This window comes from Salarias fasciatus, chromosome 12 (assembly GCF_902148845.1).
Source record: "Salarias fasciatus chromosome 12, fSalaFa1.1, whole genome shotgun sequence".
Lineage (NCBI taxonomy): Eukaryota > Metazoa > Chordata > Actinopteri > Blenniiformes > Blenniidae > Salarias > Salarias fasciatus.
This window is the reverse complement of record NC_043756.1, coordinates 3,076,965-3,101,827: the sequence shown is the minus strand read 5'-3', so window position 1 is coordinate 3,101,827 and position 24,863 is coordinate 3,076,965. Positions and strand designations below refer to the sequence as shown.

At 45.4% G+C, this 24,863-nt stretch overlaps 2 protein-coding genes across 2 annotated transcripts; both read right to left on the bottom strand.

Moving 5' to 3' along the window:
* Positions 1-3,131, bottom strand: ch25hl3 (cholesterol 25-hydroxylase like 3). Its single transcript, XM_030104876.1, has 2 exons — positions 2,271-3,131; positions 1-1,016 (listed from the first exon to the last, which is right to left on the bottom strand). The coding sequence occupies exons 1-2, from the start codon at positions 2,714-2,716 to the stop codon at positions 659-661; spliced, it is 804 nt and encodes a 267-aa protein (XP_029960736.1). The 5' UTR covers positions 2,717-3,131; the 3' UTR covers positions 1-658.
* A 1,886-nt stretch (positions 3,132-5,017) lies between these two features.
* erlin2 (ER lipid raft associated 2) lies at positions 5,018-23,464 on the bottom strand. Its single transcript, XM_030105405.1, has 12 exons — positions 23,379-23,464; positions 21,652-21,759; positions 21,152-21,233; positions 19,667-19,713; positions 19,453-19,514; positions 18,422-18,547; positions 16,636-16,709; positions 12,925-12,983; positions 8,563-8,654; positions 8,398-8,487; positions 7,749-7,828; positions 5,018-7,649 (listed from the first exon to the last, which is right to left on the bottom strand). The coding sequence occupies exons 2-12, from the start codon at positions 21,756-21,758 to the stop codon at positions 7,476-7,478; spliced, it is 993 nt and encodes a 330-aa protein (XP_029961265.1). The 5' UTR covers position 21,759; positions 23,379-23,464; the 3' UTR covers positions 5,018-7,475.
* Positions 23,465-24,863: the final 1,399 nt, after the last annotated feature.

Genomic DNA, 24,863 nt, shown 5'->3' with positions numbered 1-24,863 from the left:
TCGCTTTAACAGATTTATTTGACTGTTTTATGTGATCTTCACAACGTATAAAAATAAAGCATAAGTTAGGTAATGTGTCACAGTAAAAAAAACACTGATTCTGGCGGATATTTACAACATGAAGGGCGTCCTCAATATTATGGCTTTCAGTGAGCAGCCTGTGCTCAGCGTGCCGTGCACGAGTATCAGTAGTGCCAGTGTTTCACTCGCACAAAGGAAAATGACATCTTGCCAAAACGAAAGAGATCTGCCACACGAAGTTAAAGCTGCCTGAGTCGACCGAAGCTCTGGAAAAGCACATAAATCCGTCCACGTCCACATCGAAAGTGCACATCGGTAGGCGGGGCTTTAGTTAATTGTCTTCACTGTCGAGCCTTCACGGAGCTGCATCCGCTGGCAGTTCAGCTCCAAAGTCTTTCTTCTGCAAACACGACGTCCGGCTCAGCTGGAATCATTGTAAGCAAAGAGATCACAGCTTTCTTTATACAGATGAAATCATACAATCATACAAGTTCGTGTTGAGGTTCATGAAATCCTCCAGCTGGACCCTCGGAGGGTCCCAGAGGACCCCTGGTCTGAAATCTCGTCCCAGTTGCTTCGAATGAGGCGCAGAAAGCGTCTCTCACTGCGTCTCCGGGTGAGGGAGTCGGCCGTCCCTTCACGCCGACGCCCGGTACGTCCCGAACAGCCGGTCCCAGTGGGTGAAGTACGGCGCGTAGTTGATGTTCTGCCGCTTGTGGTGGGACATGTGGTGGGGGGCCCCGCCCATGCCGGGCAGCAGCTTGTGCACGGCGAAGGGCAGGTCGTAGCCGCAGTGGTCCTCCACGGCCAGCCAGCTGTTGAGCAGGTGGAAGACGGCCTCGCTGAGCGGGTGGCAGCTCAGCAGCCGGGCGCTCAGCAGCGCCAGCAGCAGCAGCGACAGCAGCTCGGCCGAGCTGGCGTCCTGCGCCGCCATGGCGAAGGGGATGTGGTGCTGGTGGTGCATCCGGTGGACCCTGCGGTACAGCCACGGCACCCTGGCGAGAAACACACAGGTGAGAATACTTAACTTCTGACTGTAATGGAAAATTACATTCCAGGTATGTTGTAATTGCCAAACAGCAGGTTGGTGCAGAACTCCGACCTGCGCCACGAATACGTCACCACTATTAACGATAACGGTTTCTTAAAGGGATACATGTGGTTAACCAGGATGTAATCGCTGTCAAAGAGACATTCCAGCAGATTCACACAACTACGAATATACAACTGCATGGAGAGCACGGATCAGGTCTAAATGAAGACGACAGTAACTTCTCACAATCAATACGTTCATGTTTTTCACATGAATCAGGCTTGGAGATCAAAAGTGTGACATTTTATTCTTAACAGAGAAAGATAACTCCTGGGCTCAGCCCAGTTTGGTTTGGATCGAACTGATAGTGGAGTTTAATGATTTCCTTCCATTTTATCTTTATTTAATTTGTTCTTTATATGATAAGATATTCTTTACCTTTTGGCGTCAGGAAGTCTCTACTGACTGCTGCTGTTTGCTCTGCCTGGATATCGTTGGAATTTAGTAAATTCACTCTGCATAAAGTTATACCTCTACTCTTAAACATTCTTCATTTCTCTCATAAGCAGGAGAAATGATGCTGATCACAGCTGGATCATGATCTGTATGTTTGACTCAACTGTTTCCTCAGAATCTTTTTCCGTCTGCAGGATTCAGACACAACATCCAGTCACAATCATTATCTGTCTGTCTGTCTGTCCATCCATCCATCCATCTGAGCAGCTTTCCTAAAAACTCAATGTCTCCACTTCATTTGGTTAATACCAGCATAAAATGTTCTTTTTTGAGAATTCATATAACTGCGTTAATGAGGTTCTAATAACTTCATGAACATGATGTTGCTGACAAACATCAGTTCATTCTTTTGAGTCATTCTTTTAAATTCATGGTTAAAAAAAAAACTCAGCAGGTTCGAAATTGACTCGAATGGGTTGAATTTGGAAAATATAAATTCAATGACATGTTCATTCATATATTTAACAGAAGCTGCCAAAAAAACTGAGATTTCAGTAAACCTGCTCTATGAATCCCAGAGAAGAAAAAAAGACTTTATTTCATGGCTGAGGTGTCTTATCAATTATATCGAGTTAAAGAAATCAGGACATTCAGAACTTTGTTCACAGAAAAAGAACTCCGCCACTCAGTGCCCTAATAAAATAAAAGATACAGAAAATCGTTGCGTTATTGATCCTCTCTGAAGGTGTGGACGTCTCACCTGTGGATGCAGTAATGCCATGAGAAGAAGAAGAAGTCGAAGAGCAGAAAACACGCCGCCACCTCCAGGCTCAGCGTCCAGCAGGACGGCGCGCGCTCCGGGAGGTCGGGGCTGCGCAGCAGCTGGACCAGCGCCGTGGCGGGGAGCACGGTGCTCGCGTACTTGAACAGGACCCTCCAGAAACACTCCAGCCACTGCACGAGGGACGGCGGCGGACCCGAGCCCGCCGCGATCCTCCAGGACTGGACCCGGAGGCTGACGCTGCCCAGCGCGTCCAGCAGCAGGAACGGCGCGCACAGCGCCACGTGCGTCAGGAAGGCGCAGCACGCGGGCAGGTAGGGGGACAGCAGCAGCTGCCTCTGGCCCAGCCTCACGCCGTCCCACAGCCCCTGGAGGAGCACGGGGGCCGGGGGGGCTCCGATCTCAGCCACGGTCACGTTCATCATCACGCGTGTCTACTTGACATCTTCTCTCGCGCGCTTCGCTCCCGAGTTTTAATCCGCCCTCATCACGCACCGCGCGGGGGCGGATGTCCTTGCGCTGTTGCCCAACTGTTCGGAGGAGGCTGAAGTCTCTGCGTTTATCTGTGGAAGGTGGGCGGAGCCCCGCGCCCACTCTCACTGGGCGTGAGGAGGCGACGCGCCGGTAAATCCCCGCTTTTTACGCACAGGAGCGCGACTCCAGTGTCCACCTGGAAACACCGGGGACTTCTGCACGGCGGCGCCACGAGGCCGCAGCGTTCACTGAAGAAATCACAGACGTGATGTTATCAAGAGTGAAGAAGAGCACAGACAGTCTGGAGTCTGGACCCTGAGAGCCTGAGAGACTTTCCTTCCATCGGGGAATTTCCCACAACGCCCGCTTTCATCAGATGGACGTTAATTCTTCTCTTTAAAATTCTTCCCCAAAATAGCTCGTGATGCACTAATGTCCTGCGACCGGGACCCAAACAAAGCTGGTGAAGGATGGAATCGTCCCATCCCCTTTCCCTGCGTACCAAGACAGGATAGACGCGGAGGCAGTGAAATGTAAATGTATTTCTGATTAAAAGTGGTGTTTATTTATGGTGCTTAACAAAAACAGAATATGGTTTAACAGACCTTGTTGATCCTCGTTGCTGTCACCTGGTTTTTGTCCTGAAATCCCTCCACCACAACTTCAGATCGACTTGAAATCATCGTCTCTTTTTTATATGATGAAAATTTCATCAAATTAGGTTGTTTATTTTATTTAGTTTCTGAATGCTACTTGGACAGCATTCATGGGGATAACCTGGATAATGAAAATCTGAAAAAGGAAAGCAGTTCTTGTGAGAGGCGATCACATCTCAACGGACTGGAGGGACTGATGCTTAATAAAACACTCATGAACTTCAGGAGAAACTCAAAAAAACACTGCTTTCAGGAAAAGAAAACTGAAATTTGATTAAGATCACTACACATATACAGTCACCGCAGTACAAGTAACTTTAAAAGAAACACTCATCCTTGTCTTTGTGCACATCGCTCTGTTACTGTCTGATTAAACTCAGCTGGATTTCAGTTATTAGGGGGAAGATGCTCTATAACTGATGATTAAAAATTGATTTATGAAGTGATAAATGCAGAGACGCAGCAGAAAACAAACCAGATCGCAGCATGAACTGCAGAAATCAGTAGTTAAATCATAACGACGAGCTTATTCTTGCCCTCAAAGAGGAACTGAGTGAAATAAAAGGTGTTTCTATCATTGAAAATATTGCATTAATAGAAAAGGACTTTTGTTGAAATTGAAAACAGACGCAGACAGAAGGGTCTGGAGACTTGAAAATTAGAATTTAACATAAGATTTGTTCAATAATTTTGGAAAATTATCATAAAATTATTCATGTTTTTAGAAAAAGTGATTGAGGACGTTTATTAAAGCTCAGACTCATATCGGCTTGTTTTCTGAGGAATATAAGGTGTTTTGTTTACTTGCATGTCACGTCTTCATGCTGCTCGATTTGCCTCTCGGAATAGAAAATTGAAGGCTCACTAAGCAGGTACAGGGTATAAAGACGAGAAGAACATCTGATGAGTTAAAACTGGAGCGGTGGGCAGACTGATCAATTTCCAGCTGAAGTCTTTAATGAGAATTAGTCGAAGCGAGTCATTTTCCAGGAATCCAGTTTCCCTTCATTTCATCCTTTCTCCCACCTCTGGAATGACTCACTGGGGAAACGTCTCGCTGTCCGGTCAGTGAGGAGCCTGATTTAGCTCTGCTTATACCCAGAAGCCACCCCTGCTTCCTCGGAAGCGCGTTACGAGTCGACTGCCGTCTTATCACAGAAACTTCTGACGCAGTTTACAGCCGGCGGCCTGAAGGCGAGGGAAGCGGGCTCCGGGCCAGGGAAATCCCATCATTCCCTCAGACCACAGCGGGGGGCGGCTTCTTTTCGGAAAATCATAACTCCAGAAGACTTTCATGTGAAAACGGAAGGAAATGAACTCACTCCACGTGGAGCGGTGAGTAAGACGGGCTGAGATAGTTCTGATATGAATGGATGACGTATTAAAAGCCACCACCGTGGCCCCGTCAATACAATAAAACCGCCAGGTTTCATCAGCAGGGCTGTAAAAGTTGGGCCAAAACAAACATGGAGGTCATTCAGTCATCCTGGAGGTAAAACACATTCCTCAGAACAACAGAAACCGTGACATCAGCCGCCACGAGCAGATAAAGCAGCATCGACGCCGATCAAACACAGCTTTACCCAACGTGTTGAGATACTTTCAATTTTATTGAGTTTAAAAACACTTTCATACCTTTCCATCAATAATAAGAAACATTGTTGACAACACAGTGCACCTTTAAATAAAATCTCTTCATAATGCCATTGGTCTCTTTAAAGAATAAAACAGTACTGGTTGTCCGGAGACAACGTGGTGATTGTACATTCACAACTGGAATCAGTGCAACGAGGTTTGCCTGTGAAGTCAGTTTCTGTCTGGTGGAATGAAACATACAGCAGGACGCTTCCAGAAGCCAGGCGCTCCACCGTCAGAGCCTGGAGGTTCGTACCAGGAGTTTTTCCAACAAGCTGAAGCTAAATTAGGTCAAGATTTAATCACAGTGGCTCTGATGAACAGAAAAGAAGAAGGAACGCGTCAGGCGTCAGGACTTGAAGCCTGAACATGTCGAACAACACATCTCATCCAAATTCCCTTCCCCTGGAGCTACAGATACTCAGTGAGTCGCTTCTTAAGGCTCAAACAAGTCTTTGGAGGACTTAATTTGGTCATTTATCAATTTGCCTGCGTTCGGCGCGATGTAGAAACCAAAAGCGAGAAACAAGTCGTCACAAACACAGAACAACGGCGCTCACACACACACACACACACACACACACACACACACACTGAACAGGCGGATTTTTGGTCCCGGGTCATGTTGAGATTTAATAAAAATGTGTGTTTGTTCACTCTGAATGAAGCCCCTCAGATTTCACTGCTTTGGATTTCATGACTTTCTTCCTCCTCCGGGGAGAATCGCCCACTGCTTACATTGTGTGAAGGGCCGCGGAGTTTTTATTAAAAACAGGTGGAAGCTGTCACAATAGAAACGTGTATGGTTTGGACTGAAATCCGCAGTTAAGAAAAAGCAGATTCTTCAAATTTCCACTGCCTTAAAAATCAGTGAAAGTAAAGAAGTGCTACAGACAGACAGAGAAACCTCACACGGCGTTATATTCAGGAGATCCTGCAGGTTTTCCAAAACATTAGAGCACATTCATCCTCCCAGCGTTTGTCCACAGCTGTTATCAAGGGCCTGTATTTACCAAGCAAGTCAGAATTAAACAAAACACAAAACCCATCCCAGCTAGCCTGACGTCCTCAGAGGTGCAGCGACTTCCTCTAAACTGAAGCGTAATCAGCCGAGTTCCCTGACGGATGGAAACCTCTCGTGGTGTGACTGCTGGTCAAACTGTCACACGTCAGAAGAGTGAAGAGTCGGAAACCTTTTCCAACGCACGTATGTCTGCTGACGTCGGCTGTGAAAATGAGCTAAGCAGTAGAAGAAGTGAACTCCGCGGCGCCTGCTGTCTCCCTGTCTTTCCATCTGAAACATGTTCTGAAGCGAGCCGTCGGTGGAGGTGAGTGTGTGTGTGTGTGTGTGTGTGTGTGTGTGTGTGTCTGGTTGGAGGTTTCGTCATCGGCGAGCTGATGGCAGTCGGTGAGTTTGCGTCAGCGGCACACGACCGGGAAAACACCTACAATCCCAGTCCGACCTGTTGCTTCAGGAGCTTTTCAGTCCATTCAGAAAATAATAATAATAATAATAAAAACCTCTTCTGCAGCTTGAATGGAAAATGAAATGGCAGCACCGTGCAGGAGGAGGCAGGTGTGTGAGTGGAAACTATTGAGAGACAGCGCTGAGCTGTTCAGGTGGCTTTTCGTCCTACGGCAGGGTGTGTGACCATCAGGCTGTCTGAGGAGGGAAAACCAGCCTGCACGGCGGCGCTGACCGGGCGGCGGCCGCTCACACCAGCCCAGCTCGTCCTGCTTCAGAGCAGCTTCACAGGTTCTTCTCAAGAGGAAGGGACAAACTGTGACAATCCTCCCAACTGCCAAGTCGTTCCTCGCTCACTTGGAAGAAGCTTCGTCCTCCGTGATACAAACTGAAGCAATCACCCACCAACTGAGAGGTGTGTGTGTGTGTGTGTGACAGATGGAGAACAGGGAGTGAACAACATGAGAACAATTCAGCTGAAGTAGTGTTGCTTCAGTTGCGGCTGAGTCATTAGTGGTTATCACAGATGTTTGAGGCCGCGGCGTCGTTTCCAGACTCCTGATCTTGGGTGAGCAGCGGCGGAGTCTTGAGACTGCGGCGCAGCTTAAAGGAGGCCATCATTCACCCACAGACGGTGCTATTCTTTATTTCATTTGCAGTCGGTCCTTTCGGGGACGCAACTCTTCATCGGGACAAAAGTGAAGGACGGCGAAGCTTTAAAAAACTCAAGCTGTCTCTTCTGAGAATTTCACCGCAGTGAAACTTCCAGTGTGACTTCTTATAGTTTGGATTCTCTGAGTCGTTTGGGAAATACAGGCCGGCGCGGGCAGGCCTCCCTTCAGGGGACGCAGCCGGCCGTCCAGCCGGTCGGCCGTCCAGCCGGTCGGCCCTCGCCGGGCTCCTGTGTGTGCAGAAGAACGTCCCCCCCCCCCCCCCCCCACCGGGTCCCACTCACTAATCCACGTCCAGGATCTGCTCGGTGACCATGTCCACGGCGGCGGAGGCCTTGACGGGGCTCCCTGCGGAGTCCACGAACATGTGGGGGATGTCGTTCCCGAAGTAGATCTTGCTGTTGGCGGCGATGGCCTTGTACTTCATCAGCTGCAGGTACTCCGGGGTCAGTTTGAGCTGAAAGGCCGGCGGAGAGACTCGGGTCATGATCCAGGAGTCTGTGTGTGTGTGTGTGTGTGTGTGTGTGTGTGTGTGTGTGCGCTGAGGTGTGTTCACCTTGTTGGCCTCGGCGGTTCTCTGCGCCGTGTAGAACTCTGCGTCTGCTTTGGCTTTCTGCCGGGCCAGGAACGCTCCGTCTGACACACAGACACACACTCTATCAAGATCAACGAAGAAAAACCCACAAATCCGTTCCACCACACATTCACATGTGGGTTGAATGAGGACTGGCGACTCACTAGACCAGTTTTTACTTTTCACCCGCGGTGACGCAGCTCCACCCCCACACGGTGAAAACCCTCGTCAGTCAAGCCAGGAGCAGCGGCGCTCTAATGCTTTCTGCCAGTGAATCACTGCGCCGGGCCGGGCAGCGAGGACAGCGCGTTCACACACACTCTGACGCTGCTCACGTCTTCACAACACACTCCGGCGTGTGAAGACGTGCCCAGCGCCGAATGTCTGAGGGTTAAAACGCCCACGTGAAAAGGAAAAAGAAAAAAGACGAGGGACAAATGGAATCACTGGAAAACTCAGAAGCGTCCCCCGGTTGTGGCTCCTGGTGTCACTGCGTTTCAGCTGAACTGGGCTGGAGGTTCCTGGACGGCAGGAACGGCTCATGACTCACAGGAGAAGGTTTTATGGGGCGTTCAGCCGAGAACAGCTTCCCTTCAGGACGGGCCTCGTCCCTCGCCCTCGGGGTACCAACCTTCGATCTCTGAGATCTTCTTTTCCGTTTCTTTTTCCATCACTTTCTGCCCGAACTTGATCTCTGCCACTTGAGCCACTTTTTCAGCCTCTGCCAAAACAAAGGAGTTTGATGAAAGACGCCCCGCTGCTCGTTCCCACTCCCACCGCTCCTCCCTTCACCCACCGATCACGGCCTTTATCCTCTCCGTCTCCGCTTCCTTCTCCACCACCTTCTGCGTCTGCTGGGAGATGAGCAGCTTCGTCTTCTCGCTCTCCCTGCAAACACAGACGCACCGTTTCAAACGGACGATTCTCCCGTCCACGCAAACAACCTAAAACCTGTCTGTATAAAACCGCACAGCGTCAGGTGTGGTAAAACACATTTTAATCATTTGACAGGGTGCAAACTAAACTGATAAACTAAATGAGGTGTGATGCGAGTAAAAAAATGGGTTTCTCGGAATGTATTTTCATGCAGACGCAGCTTACTGGAACTCCTGCATGTGTACGCATGCTCACAAACCGTGATTGATCGTGTGAAAGCAGAAAGTCATTTCTATTCGGACAGTTCGTCGACGCTTGGCTTGTGATCTGTAGGTTCAGTTGGATCTATAGGACAAGTTGACCTGAAACCTACATTCCTGCACGAACTGAATATTCAATCAGTGACACAGATAAATCAGAGCTTTGAGATAAATGCAAATGATAACCAGCGGCGGTTACATAACGCTGGGGTGGACGGGTTGTCGCTGGAGCATGCTGGGGCTTCACAGCGGTTTGCCATCTTTCCTGGTGGTGAATTCGGTTTGGGTTTGGGTGATTGGGAGCATCCTTCTCTCCTCGCTATTGTTTGGGTTTCCTCAACAAGCTCAGGTTTTCTCCCACAGTCCAAAATCGTGCACTTAAGAGTAATTGACAAATGCGTGCAGGGTTTCTCCTGCTGGGATCAATCCAGGCCCCCCCGGCAGTCAGATGAACAGCGATGCCAGAGCGCTGTGCTCTCTCTCACATTTTTCAGGTTATGTAACCAGGAACTGAGGGTGATTGTCCTCCTAAAGCTCTGCAGGCTGATAGAAGGTGCGTAGGCAGCAACAAGCCACGGCGAACCTTTTAAAAGCGCCCGACCGAGCCCTGAAGCAGGGAACTGGGAAACGGGCCTGAGCCCTTCCAGAAGCTTCCATCCAGTCCACGGTCTGAACTCTGGACCGAAAACACTCCAGCTCACAGCCCAGACCTCAGAGCTTTAAAAAACACAAACCCTGTCACCAAACAAAACAAGGCGCTCCGCCCGCAGCAGCTTCTCATCCTGAGGATAATCCTCTTCAAATTAAATTTTGATTTAATTTCTTGAGGAAGCAGAGACACATGTCCATGAGGACGCCGGTGTTGCAGCCTTCACTCATTCTGACCTGCTGCTTTTACAGTGACGTGTGGCGTTTACGCTTCATCCTGCCAGAGCCGATAACAAAGAGCTTCCAGATGGATTTAAAAGTAAAAACAGTGGCTTAAATAAAACGGTCATGACTGAGAAGTTGATGGACGACATGGATTTCTAGGCTCTGTGGAATTAAGGCCCTGATTACAAGACAGTTCAAGTGAAAACAGTCACGTTTTTATTTTCACGTTGAGCCACTAGAGGGTGCTGTTGGCTGTTTTTGCAATGAAATCGCACAGAGAAAGTCGCGTTCTGCATCGTTAGTCCTCATCGAGTGTTGCTCTGTGCAGGCAGGCGTGAGAGGCTTCAGTACAAAAACACCCAGCAGCACCCACTAGTGGCCTCACAGGCTTACTACACCTTTTTCAGGTGTTCCTGCCGTTTCGGTTTCCAAATGATGCTGTAAACATGAAACTTCTGTGATGCGAAAAATAAAAACAGCATATTTTGCTGTCGTGTAAAGAGGGCCTTAGTCATGAGGAGCCGGAAGACATGAGAGATGGTGATTCAATCAGTACTGAAATGAAAGTAAAACAGTCGTAAAAACAATCTAGGAAACAAAGAATAAATTATAGTGTGATAAGATATTTGTGTCCATTGACAATAAATGAAGGGGGTCTAAGGAAAAGGACAAAGGCGAGAGTTCGGAGGTTTCTTCACAAAGTGAAGGAAGGTTTTGGATTGCAAAATTTTCTGGATCAGCTTCACAGTTCAAAACACACAGTGAGAGTTTTGTTTCACAGCCACAGTGAAGTACTTTCTATGGCTGCCGCGCAGACAATAAGACGGGCTGAGATCATTTCCTCAGTGCACATGCACAAGCACGCCCACACACAGCAGGCTAACTCGGGAATTCGAAAGAGAAACTAAATGTTTCCTCAAATTCTCTCTGTGCTATAATAAGAAAACCAAAAAGTCAGGAGAGTCAATGAAAAGTTCTGGAGAAATTCACAGGGTCAGTAAAACAGAGCAAACAGGCTTAAAACAAAATACAAACCGATTAAACAAAAAACTAGAAATGTGGAAAAATCCAGTAGAAAGCTATTTTCTTCACCAGGTGAGACATGCTGGTAAAAAGCAAGTGATGAAAAAAGATCTTCTGTTGACGGTTTGACTGATGAGGAATCATGAATCCGGTGGAAATGAGTCATAAGTGATCAACAGATGAGCTTCCAGGTCAAAGTGTCAACCTGACGACATCTGTGGGACTTCTCCTGAATCTGACTCCATTTCTTTAAAATCTGAGTCCTGTGACTTTGTGACGTGCTGGTCTGCTTGGAGAGGAGGGTTGGGTCTACCTATGACCTTTCACCTCTTTGATACTGGTGTAATGAAACACATTTAGCGAAGTGGAAGGAGTTTGAGTCCAGTCTGTCAACTCAGTTCCCAATCCAGGGCTTCATAAGTCATTTAGAAAAGGCGGGGAAACCCCGGCCGGCCCGCTGTCTGCAGGCTTGGCAGAAGGTGATTAACACATAGAATGCTGAGTGTTGAGATGGTTTACTTATGACTCAGATTTCATCCCCAGCAGACACAAATCCAGCTTTAAATCATGGACAATGTTTCCTTTTGAAACACCGAGCACAGCTTTGAGGCCTTGCGGGATAAACATGGCGTGGCACGGATTGCACGGAAACCTGCAGTTACGCTTCTAAGTTGATCATGAATGCAAACTGACCAACTTTTCAATTTTACCACATTCTGCCAAATGCTATGACCGCATCCTTCTAAATCCATCTCTAGACCGTACACAGCTCTTCCCAACATTTTCTACAATAAAGATAAATGAGAGAGGGAATCAGAGGCTTGGGGCAACGTATGGTCCTTCCAGTGGACAGCATCCAGCTCCATGGACTGGAGAGAGCTCTGCTGAAGATTACAATGAGACATTTAGAAGTGTAAAGGTGCAACGACGCCATGGTGGAGGCTCCGTGGTTGACCTTCTGGGAGTGTTCCAGGTTAACGGTCTTCAGGAGGGGGATCCGGGCTCAAACAGTTTCTAATATTCAATTACGTCTGAGCTTTGATGTACTGGCAAAGTGTACTGGCATAGTGGCAACAAGCAAGAAATGAATTCCAAGAGGATGGTTTACCTCTATTCTGACCTACCGAAGAATATAAATGGATAAATTTTACCAAATCTGAAACGACAGGGTTTCATTCATAGTCCCCATGAGAGCAGGCATTATTTGACCTCACTGGTTATGCTGCTTTGTGACTTATTCACTCGATGTGTGACTGTTTGTTGACGATTTCTTTTGTGGCGGCAGTTATGGGAAAATTTAAAAAAACAAAACTCATTGACTCCTGCTGTCTGGACTCTTTTCTCCGGAGTCATCGTTCTGACGGGCTGAGCGGTGGTGAAGGGCTCATGGTTGTGGATTTGAGGCAAAGCTGAATTTACCAGCTGATTTTTAGATTCACTGCATCACAACTAATTTAGAAGCTTTGTACGGGAACATAAATTCTTATATATCGTGTAGTACTTTTTTTTTGGGCTCTCCTGAATGCATTCAGCTGTAACATCTTCCATCGCAGCTCTTGCACGGTCCGTGTGCAACATGTTGATGTTCTGCTTACCAGAAATGACCGGCTGCTGTTGGTGTCTGAATGCTGAGCTGTTTTTTTCCCTTTAACTGTTAATTATGACAGCGTTGCTCTTGTGGATAAATAAAGCCAGTGATGAGCTGAAGAGCAGACAGACCTTTCAGATCCGCGTTCTGCTCTCAGCCTGCAGGCAACGAGAACCGACTGATGAAGAAACGCTTGCTGCAGATAACAGATCTAAACTCTGACTAAGTGACCGTTTGAGTGTTTTTTTTTGCAAAGCTGCTGCAGCGTCTCTGAAAGCTCTCAGTTTATTTTGTCTCCTTATCGCAGAGGATTAGATGAAGTGAGTGCTGCTGATTCACAAGGCTGAAGGAAGACGTTTCAGGCGGACATGAAGCAGCAGCTACAGGACTTGGCGGGATGAGCTGGAAGCACTTCAGCTCCTTTCATTTGGGTGGAAAAACAAACACACAATGCAGGCTTTGAGGGGAAGGGAACATTCCTTGTTGGGCATGAATTATTTAAAAAAAAAAAGAAAGAAAGAAAAAAGAAAAAGCTCACATGAGTTCGTAGTTCCTGCGAATGCTCTCTGGGATGTTTGGCTTTGTGACGCGAACCGCCTGAAAGAAGCAAACACTCAAGTCAGATCAAGATGGAAGAAGAAAGTCAGAAAGAGCATGAGTACAAAAAGAAGCTTTTACCACCAGGGGAGTCGTTAAAAAAAAAAAGAAAAAGGAAACTGGAGACGAGCCCAGAAACAAAAGTGTCCTGTAAAAAAAAAAAAAGGGACTGTCTGGAGTCGAAACAGGATTTCTCAGAAAGAGCCGCAATTATTATTTCAACTGGGCCCAGAGACTTACAGGAAACCTCAGGCTGGAGTGTGAAAGCTCACTCAAGTGTGTGTGTGTGTGTGTGTGTGTGTGTGTGTGTGTGTGTGTGTGTGTGTACACACTCAGGAATGAAATGTTTGTATCTCTGAGGTTGAACTGAAAGGCCGAATAAAACTGAGGATTAAAACAAACTCCACTCTCGCTGCCTTCAAAGTCTCTCATAATATTGCTCAACAGTCAACATTCCTGAAGAAACAATGTCCTCTGTTGTACTCGCTGCTCCTGGAGAGCAGATTTATGGAGGGAAAGTCAAAGATTCAATAAAAACCGGCGTTTCTTTTCTTTAAACTGTTGAACTGTCTGATCAGAAAGGCAACTTGTTACCAACTCAAACTGCTTGACTCCCGATAAAGCAAACAATCAGCAGGTTACAACCGAAACCCATGAACGGCCCGGTACAGCAGAGCGTCTGTTATACGGCTGTTCTGAGCTGGAACTCGCCGGCGTGAAGCATGAGTATAATTTACAGTGAAAAACAACAAAGACCGGCGCTTCAATTAGAGCTTTTCAAGTAATTACTGCTGATCCTTCCTCTCAATCACAAGGATTTACTCATAGATGTTAGCTACAGTATCGGCCTAAGGGAAAGCGCTGAACCGTCACACCTGAGGAAGCCTTTTCCTTCACCTTCAGGGTCAGATTATATCAGGTATGGTGGTGGCTGCACAGACGCATGAACTTCAAAAGCAGCTTTGAATTGCTTCTTTTATAAATCTTGTAGGTAGATATTACAGGCCGCTATCTTCCATTCATGGTGGCGTGATTTAAAAGTCTGATGACTTCAACGATAAGACAGCCAAACAACCTGCCTGCATCGGAGCACCCGTGGAGCTGTTTTTCTAACCTGTCAGTGAAATCAGAAGCATCGAGGCTGCAGTTTATTTGGGAAAAAAAGTGATTGTGCAAACTAAATCAAAGCTGCCGTGTTTTTTGGAGTTTTTGAAATGACGTGAGATGAATGTGAGATGACCGGCTCCCAAGTCTCACGCGAGCTTTATCTGTAAAAATATATCAATTCATTTTTGCATGGATCGCATGACTCAAGCGGTTTTCACTCTGACGCAGCAGCCAATCACATCGTGTGGAACAGAGTCAAGGTCAGTTTATGGTGACGCATCTCGGCGGCAGTGAAGTGAAACCTGAGTCACCGCAAACCACGTCCAGAAAGAGCGATAAAGGCCGCAAGAGCCGTGACTGCTACGCTCTGCTGCGCTAATTCTTTGCATCGACTGGTTCCAAGGAAGAACACAACGATGAAACATCTGCGTTACATCCATTTCCTCTTCAATAGTTCGCCCCCTAGTGTTAGGACAGCTAATTACTCGCTGCATATACGGCCTCGCTTTCTGTAGGAAGCAGGTTTTACGGGAGCGCGTTATTAGCCAACCGCTCAACCCTAAAACCTGGAGCCAGGAGGTCACCCTTCATCGGGCCTCCGACCTTTGACCTCTTCGTAGTGGGTGATCCTACCAGGAGTAGAATGTTATGGCTGACATATCTGTAGAGGTCATAGAGAACCTAACGAGCGTGGGGATGGGTCAAGAGGACCCTTGAGTAGAACCAACAGAAGTGCAAGAGAGGGAGACCCTAACAGATCTGGAGATGTAGGAGAACCTCAGAGAGCGGGGGGGGGGCAATGTGGCAAAACCTACTGTACAGATACAGTCAGGCGGTGAATGCTGGTAGCAGACCTACGTTCCACCTGGAGTGCAGTACATACAGCCTCGATGCAGAACTTTGAAAGGTCTCTGACGGCGTAGTTTGTCAACAGAGAAGCGTAAGGTCTACTTCTGCTCAAACTGATCAGCAGCTACACGAACCACCGACACGGTAAAAGCTGACTCGGCTCGATTGCATTACAAAATTGTCACTATAATACACCACTGTTGTCAAACATAACCACTAATAAGAAGTACAACACTGTATTTAAGTACAGAGTAAATATGGTGCTGAACTGGCACGGTGTCAAAAGAGCTGCAGCTAATCTCGGAGGACGACATTATTTGGGGAAGTTACAGCAGGACCGTGACGTTACTTTGTTCCCGTCACTGTTTCCCTGCTTTGATGAGGATGTCACAACTTTGTAAATCTGCCCTGCAGCTAAATCTGTCCAAAGAGGAAGTGTCCCACGACTCTGATCTTGAAGGATGACAAAGACAATCTGAAACTGAAGGGTCCTTTTGACAGACCACCAGAGGAAGTGCAGACTAACAGTCTTTAAACGGCTCAGACAGTGAAGGACACTGTCAGACATGTGAACAGCCGCCTTCCTCAATTCTGAACAGCAGCTGTCACTTTCACTACTGCTTGACAAACGTGGCATTTTCGGCAACAGTAGCTTTTAAAATGTATTTATAAGGCATTAGTCATTTCATGCTCAACATAGGAAAGTCCAAACCTGTAATAAAACGATGACTTCCATTCTTGAGCGAGTGAAGAGGCAAATTTAGGAACAGGTAGAGTTAATGTAAAGCGGCGGCACCATCAAAAGTCTGACTCTTCAGGTTAGGAAGAGTTCAGACTGACTGTATTTGATGTGACACCCAAAACACACAGGAATACTTACATAACACAGCACTGTTGAACTGAGTGTATGAATTTACAAGAAACAAATAGGCCTTACAATAACACAACTGGACCTGTGGATGACCTGATCAGACAAAACAAGACCACATGTGTTATTCGACTGAACTTTCATTTTCCAGAAGAGCTCTGCTTCTTGTTTCTTTCCTGAGAAATGTTGCAATAGCCCTGCAGCTCCCAATGCAAATATAATTTGACCAAACACAAAAACAGTTTAGTTTCTAAAACAGCAAAACTGGATGAGAAGTTGGATAGAAATAAAGTTTGATAACAATACTGAAAGATGTGACTCGGTGCTTTAGGTGACGTCTGAGTAAAACCACACCAGGGACGACCGACGGCAGCCTGCAGCCTGAGGACAATTATCTAATTATGTGTGATTAACTGAACAAATAACTACATGCTGGAACACATTATTACATACATCATTTGGTGCATTACCAGTCAATCTTTGCCTCTGCACAAAACATACATGTACAGGCTTCCTTAACCTTTAGATCACCACAGAATCCAAATACAGATTTTAGTTAACATCAGTGTCAGGCACACTTTCCCCTGACATAGCTTCATACGCATTTAGCATATTTGTGTAATTGTGCATGCAGCTAATTCATACCTGAAGAGAAACAAGCGTTTCTAAATGAAATGTAACGAGATGCTTTAATAGTTTCCAGCCTGGACTCAGAGGGACGGAAGACGGATGGTTGTGAGGATGAAGTGTTTTAACGGCTGCACCAGTGAAATTAAACCAAGGAGACTGACTGGAGTAAAATGTTGTTCACCACTGGACTGAATTTACCTGGATGATGAGGCCCGGGGCCATGGAGGTGAGGTCCTCCTGCAGCGTCAGCTTCAGGTTTTCATCGATCTGGTCTGCAGGCGGGAAAAGCACCAAGAGAGTGGGAGACATGAGGCCGATTCCTGGGTAAGCTTTACCAATTTATCATGTTACTTTTACTTGGTGCTGGTGCGAACGTTTGACTGTTTCTAAAATCTCAGATTTTCATGACTGTGAGATCTGTTAATTTGTGTAAAAGCAAAAATGCTGCACCAGAACATGGATTACTTACCTACTCTGAACATAGAAAAATGCTTTAAGTCAACTGTTAATGTGCACGTAGATAATGTCATTACTGCCACGATATCAACATTCCTGATTAGATAACACACAGAGTGCACAGAGTGCATCAAATGTGCTTTCACCTCTTTTCTCAAGGCGGTTCACACTGTTCCTTACATTCCTCCATTAAAACAGTAATGAATGCAGAGACAAGCACAAACAGGAATCTAACCACCGACTCTGATCTGAAGACGCCCGGCTTGACAGCCTGAGCCACCGGTCCCATACGTGAGGCAGTGGCGTCTTTGAGGTGGGAAACAAGTTAAATAAACTTGGAGGCTGCTTTCAGTAGTGTGTCGGTAGCTTGCATGGCAGCGGTGTGTGAATGTGACGGATCGGACTGATTTGGTTTGTTTTTTTAATGCATCACATCATTTCCTGAACACCAGATGCTACAAACACAGATATAACTTCAGTAGCTCTCAATCACACTTGGATTGGTCTGATGCAGAAAAGTCATCATAACTGTGAGATTTAAGAGCTGGAGCAGCCAGAAGAGGCCGTTTAACTGAGGAAACAAACTCCAAAGGAAGAGGATTGTCTATGGAGTTCATTAGTTTGGGATCCTGGAGAAGCTCGACCAGCTCACGCACGTCGAATCTTCAGCGACCTTTAGAGTCGCCCACTTAATGACGGATCAGAAGAAGCAGCCATTAAAACCCGTTGTGTTTCCTTCACTGTAACAGTGATGATTAAACATGCGTCTCGACATCTGAGGCAGACTGTGCGGACATTCCAGCAGCGTCCATATGCAGGGCAGCTGCGGCGTAACGAGTCGAGCTATAACCTCGAGGCGCAGCGAAGCCGCAGCTGCAGGACGGCTTCACGCTGCTCACGCTGCCGATGAGTAGTTCGTTTACGGCAGAGCTGCCAACACATAACTCCCGACTCGCTGTCACGCCATACGTGCTTCTTCTCATGTAACTGAACTTTGTAGCTCGATAGTGAATTTCATGTTTCACAATAAAAGACGACAGGCTGGGAATCCTGATGTAAAACGGCTGCAGACATAAACGCTCTGTGGACACTTTTATTTGGAAAGTGTTTACATTTATCTGAAACATTTACTATGTGTAGCAATCAACAATGTAATATAATAGCCTAAAACCTGATATCTGACAAGAAAAAACTGCCATTTTTTAATGTAATAAAGTCAATATGATGCTTATTATCTAGTGTAATAAGATATGTTTATTGAGGTACTGATATGGTAATTCTGCCTGCTGCTAACCTCTGGATTACCCATCATTTGTTACAAACAGGATATTTCATATGTGTCAAGCGCCTGTGAGTGAATGAGACAGTCATACGAGGAGATACACTCTGCAACACTCCGTCAGGGTTGTAAAAAAAAAAACAAACAAAAAAAACAAAAATCTATTTCATCACATTACTGGCAGCGCATTACGTTATTGGCTTTAACCAAACAGTTTAGGAGAATAAAGGAGAATAAGAAGCGACTGACCGAACAGGCCGATGTAGACCTCCTGCAGAGAGTGAACGCTGCAGAACTGGTTGAGCTCGTGGTGAACTTTGTTGAATATCAAGGCTTTGTCGTAGTCTGCGGTGAAGTTCCTCACGATGTCGTACACTGCAGGGGGAAACAGACTTCATCATTTCTGAGAGTAAATTCTATGTGATTAAGTTGGGTTGTTTTTGTTGCTGCTGGAGGACACTGGTGAGATTCTGCCGATTAGTTTTGGTGTCAGAGTGAAGCTGGATGGGTGGGCTGCCGTGTGTTTTATCTGACTCTTCTTCTGTTTTGTTAACCCGGGGAAGCAAACGTTCTCCTCTTCTTTTCATTTCCTTCTTAAGATCAGTTAGTTTTGGGGGTTAGTGATTTCTTTTTTTTTTTTTTTAACAAACTTCATAAGAGAAGCAGACACAAAAGAAAACTTGGAAATCGAGCTGATGCTTCCATGAAAGCTACGATGGCCTTAAAGTCACACTGTCAGGGTGAATTTAGAGAAGCATGCATGACACAGCAGCTACAGAGGAAGGATTCTGGGGATATTTCTCTGTATTTTACACCTGAGCTTTTCATTAAAATTTACTGCCTGTTGACCCTGCAGTCAATTCTGGTAGTAATAGTTCGATGTTATGAAACTACAGATATTTTTCTCAAGCATGCTCTGCTCTACAGCGAGATCTTTTCTTCTTTCGTTTTTTTAAATCGTAACTTTCTGCTGTAATCCCACGAGTCGTTACATCAGAGGAAACACAGAGAGGCGCAGTGACGCTGCGGCTGCACTATAAACCGCTCTCACTGGACAGAGGCCCAGTTTAAGTTACTGTCAAACTGTTGAAGGAGCTGATGCTGGTTCTGATCATTTGTTGCATAAGAGAGAAAAAAAGTTAATTTTGATATAGTTCAATCAGACTCATTATGCCTTCACTTTGTTTTCAAGTATTCCCTTCCGTTCAGGGAAGTGGGATGTTCGCAACGTTTGTTGAAAACAGAAGAAAAGCGTTTGTCTCCTTTAAGCACGAGTTTACCTGCAGAAGGAACGAGGTAGTTCACCACCTCTATGCGATCAAAGTAGATCATCACGCCTCCACTGGAACAGACAAAACAGAACATCAGCTCACTTTCCCCCGGCGCCCGGGCTGAACAGAGGCCGACGGTGTGCGAGCAGGTCCTCAGCCTCTGCTCAACGGAAGGAGAGAGGGAGCTAATGGGAGCTGAGTGAAACACGCCCCGAACGCCCACCTGGTGCCGCATGGTACGTTCTTCACCTCGTCCGTCTGCAGCGTCGTCTGCCGGACAAAAACACACAACCACAAGGTTCATTTGAGCATGACCACAGTCTGCAGGCCGACGGCTCCGTTTCGTTCTCCCGACATCGGTAGAAAAACAGCAGGTTGACGTCAGCGCAGCGGAGAGGAAGTCCATCAGCACTGCGTGAAATCAGATCGCTCCATATGTCACAGGGAGGAATGCTGGGATTCAGTGGAACCTACAGGAACAGCAGCGGCAGGAAGCACTGCTCTGCATCAAGAAATGTGATTCTGCTCCACAAAGAGCTGAAACAACATTTCAGGTTCCAACTTCTCACAGTTACGTCACATGATTGCTGCATTGGATTCTTACATTTCTACAGTGATTGTGACAGCTCCATTTTTCTTCTCCCTACAGGAAATGACTGTCGTCTCATCTCCTGCAGGTTACAAAAGCCTGGCGGCCAGAATAAACTCCACTGCAGATCTTTTTTTAGACCAACATCAAACCTCTGCAGCAAGTCTACAATGTTTAAAATGTTGCTTTAGAACCTCAACAAGAGTGCAGAGAGTGCCAAGAAAGACAGGAAGTGCTCTTCAATGCTCCTGCGGTCCATCTTTTAGACTGAATGAGGAGGATGTGAAAACTATTTATGGGCACAGCAGCCACTCAGGTTATTCTTAGTAAGACTAAATATAATTTATTATATATTTTAAAGACAGAAAACACATACATACGTGTACATACATATTGTGAAAAACTGAGGGAGCTCCCATTAACTGTGTAAGCATAAAAAACATCAGCGTCACCCGATCTAGTGTTGATTTGATCCAGCTCTACTCAACCATGCGTCCTGCTTCCTCACCTCCACCTCAGTCTTTCTGAATACACTCCTTTCCTTTAACAGGATTCATTTCCACTCGGACTTCAGTCAGACAGAACCTTCCGGCGGGTTCTACATGACCTGACGGTTTAATTCTCCTTTGCAGCCTGTTGACTGCACTTTAATTTCACAAAGTGATTTATTTGGAAGCTTTTTAGAAATGAGTGTTGACATATTGTCCCTGGGTGCTCTGGTTTCCTCCCACAGCCCAAAAGCGTTTCAGAGGTTAAGTGCTGACGAAAAATCAGACAAGTTAAAGAGTCTTTTCAGAGACTTCAGGGTGTTTTTTTTCTCCTCTTCCATCTGACAATATTCATAATAAACTGGGCATTACATTGATACGTGTATCGATTCCATCCCTGTAAAACACTCTACTAGGAATTAGGAGTAGACAGAACAATCACTATCAGTCACACTATCAGCTGACTGCACAATACAAACAGTTTGTCACACACCGACAAGACTGAAGCTAAAGAAAATAATAAATGAAGCTATCGTCATATTAAATCATGTTTGGATATGGTGGACACTTTTTCCAAAAATGATTATTCACATCCACCAGCAAGAGAAAACAAGTGACTGAAGTGACATACCTGAACGGATTTGTACGTAGTGATGAACGGAAGCATTAAATGGAAACCAGGACCACTGGTGGAGGTGAGAAGAGCCCCTCCCCTGTGAAACAAGCACAGACACACTGTGGACACGTCTTTCTTTGGGTCACAGATTTAACATTTCCTCTGATTCACGGTGCTGCCAGTTTGACTCTATAACATGAAGGCAGCCTGAGTCCGTCTGAGACGTCGGCCATTGAAGCAGGAAACGTCTTATTTCATCCAACCTGCTGTGAACTCCACTTTTTACAGCATGCCGGAGCAGGTTATAAAGATTAAAACACCCAAACCTAAGAGAGTGAAGAGACTGAAGCACACACAGCTGGTATTTTTGGAAACCTTGATAATTATGCCACCCTCTGTTTAACAGGTGAAATTTATTGCGAACATCTTTGTAGCAGATACTTTATTCTTTATAGTCTAAGTTTTACGACAAACACCAGTTACTCAACTCAAAATTAAAAACAACGCAGGCTCACCTGTAGTAAACTCCGGTGTGTCCCTCGTCGATCTTGTGCACAGAGGCTAACAGCGCAGCGCCTCCCAGAGCAGCGATTATGGAGAATATGGCACCCCACTGTGCCATCCTGGCCGGCAGAGAGTGAGAGACAGCATGTGCAGATTAACAGGCGGCAGCTTCTCTCTTTTTCTTTTTAGGCGTTTTCACAATGCCAACGCTGATTACAATCAAATGTTGAGACACTCTTGCTGCTACAAGTGAGCGGCGGGTAAACAGTCTCCGACCTGCGTAGAGCAGTAGTAACATGTTGAGTTGGCTTCTCGCTTACTGGTTTATCTCCTCTGAGCTCAGGCTTAGCCAGGCATCAGCTGGGACTGTGTGACCTTGTCACAGTTAAAGAGGATTGAGGCTAAAGTGGGCAAATGTTGCAACTTCTCTGAACATATGTGTATAAAAATACTGTCAACAGAAATAAATGCGCCTTGTTTTGTGTTTTATTTTAGCCTGCTTGAACTTAGGGAGTTGGCTCAGGGTGCTTCAGTCAGGATGATTCTTAGAAAGGCAGCATCTGGTGAGCCTATCAACTTCAAGAAAAAACACTTTATATATGCATGAATTCAACAGTGCCTATCTGGGGACACCTCAGAGCATCAGGTGATCTGCATGTCGACTTTGTCCTGAAACCTGACCAGTCGGTGACTGACAGCGTTTATCAGAAGCTCACAGTGGGATTCAAACCAGCAAATTTCCAGCTACAACCTCACTTCACACATCTCTATTCCATAACAGCCCCAGGTAACTCAACAAAAACAGTGTAATCTATAAAGTGCACTGGACATTAAGGCCGGCCTCACAGTCCTCAGCTGATATGAGGACTGGTACAGATTTCAGACATGAAGTAACCAAAAAAAGGATAATCATATTAATCTGTAAATCATGGGAGACATCTCAGAAGTCAATCACAGAATGGATGTGCTATGGTAGTACCCCCTCAGCCAAGCCTTCATACTGCTGCTGTCAGGCTGCAGGTACACAAGTTTGAGGTGGATTTAAGCTGGTTTTATCTGGAGCTTCAACCCCTCTTCAATGTATCATAATGACAGTATATTTTGATCAGTTTAGATGACAAGTGGTTGAGACTTATGTGACGTTATATGATATATATAGAATAAATAAATAAACGTTTAGTATAAACAGAGATTGGTGAGGAGTGACGCAAACACTGTTTACTGTTTCCCGGAAGTAGGTAAAGCTGGTCAAAGTTAGTTAACACTATAATGCATCTTTTTTTAGATATGAGCACGCCGATTAAAAAACAAACACTTAAAGGTTTGATCTGCGAGAGAAGAAGAATAAAATCAGACAAACTTATGCGCGTTTCTGTGATGACAACTTAAAATATCTATAAAAGTGAACGGGATTCGGTAACGTGTACTTCCAAGCTAACAGCATTAGCATGGTTCATTTTGTTATATTTCTTCAGTCACGCAGTCAGGGGCCTCCTCAAGTTGCAGCATTGTTTTCGTTAGCTATTAACTTCATAAATATGTGACCAGGGACTTTCTTTAATCTATAATAAACCGCAACACAAAGCCAAATGTAGCCCCACGCTGCGAAGACGTAGCAAGTCAGCGACGGACTTCATGTTTTCTTCCCACTTTTTAGACATTACTGCAACATTACAGGGAAACAGCACAGAGTTCAGACAGATGGTAGAATATGTTTGTTTTTGTCGGAAAATCTTACCTGTAGTTTCCCTCCGAGGTGAAACTGAATCAGAAATAAGAACCTCCTCCCTCCTCCTCCCCCTTCTTCTTCTTCTTCGTCGCTTTTCTTCTTCTTCTGCTGTGGAGTCAGCAGTAGGACGAGCCAAAGGTTTGCGTTAGCGCCCTCTAGTGCCAGTCACAACAACAGCAGTTCTGTTCTGTTCTATTCTATTCTATTCTATTCTATTCTATTCTATTCTATTCTATTCTAATCTCGTGCGACTTTATAAGTGCAATGTCCGTGCACAAATGCAGAGAAGCATCTTCTTTACAGCTTCATCCTGTTCAGGGTCACAGGAGACACGAACAGTCCCAGCTCATTCTGAGGAAAAGCATGGCCGGGTCACAGTTCAGCACAAAGCAAACACAGACAGGTGTTCAGTGGATAACACCATGTGACATTTTATCGTATTTACTTTGTTTCATCAAGAAGTGGGTGGTGGCAAACTGGAATCTAGCGAGAATTTGTGCTGAGCTGCTCTAAGTAGCTTCGCAATTGTTTCAAAAAACAGAAATTGGCTTTAGTGGGAAAAGCACGGATTACCGACACTCATCAGTCCCCCAGATGAATCGCAAGAGGGAAATCTCATAAAAGTCACAAGACAAAAACAATGAGTACAAACTAAGTGAAAAGTATTGCATGTAAATCCAGCAGGGTCACAAGTATCTGTTGCCAACAGGAAAAGGTCCAACACTATCAGCGCTGGACCCAAAACGACAGAAATGTTTCCATGATTCCCAGCATGTTTTTTTAAACTGATTTTTTTGTTATTATTGCAAAAGTCGGTTTGTTTTCCAGATGACCTATCTCATTTCCTTCTCAACTTTATGAACTGAAACTCACTAAAACTGTGCCAGAAGTGTCACGGTAATGAGATTACATAACATCTGCTTCACTGGTATTTCACAACGCCCCCACTCATTTGTGATGGATTCAACAGTTTTTTAGGTGTTGATAAATCAGACGGATGACTTACAGCCTCGTTCATTCAAATTCCAAAACAATCATGGAGTCAAATAAAAATGATTGTACTCATTATTCTACTGTACAAAAGGCAAAACTAGGTTTAACCAACTAACCTATTCAAAGGAAAAGTTCTACATCTTGATGCTACAAGTTCTGCTTCAAATTCTGCCATCAAATTATTTTTGAATGGCATTTTCTATGTAATGCTCTTTTTGAGATGAATGAAATACAAGCAATAAATTGTCAATATAGCAAATCAATTAGTCTGCATTTGATTAAAGGATACCAACATTTCTTGAATTATTCTTGCTTAACTAGAATTACCTGCTTATACTGTGAATATTTTGTGAAAAATGTTATTTTATATCTGCTTATAGGTGTCATCATAAAAAGAATTGTCATTTTAAAAGAGTTATATGCTCAAGCAATTTTGGCATTTGTAATGTATATTTGTTAAAATTATTATTTGTGTTTTTGTGTATATATGTTATATTGTTT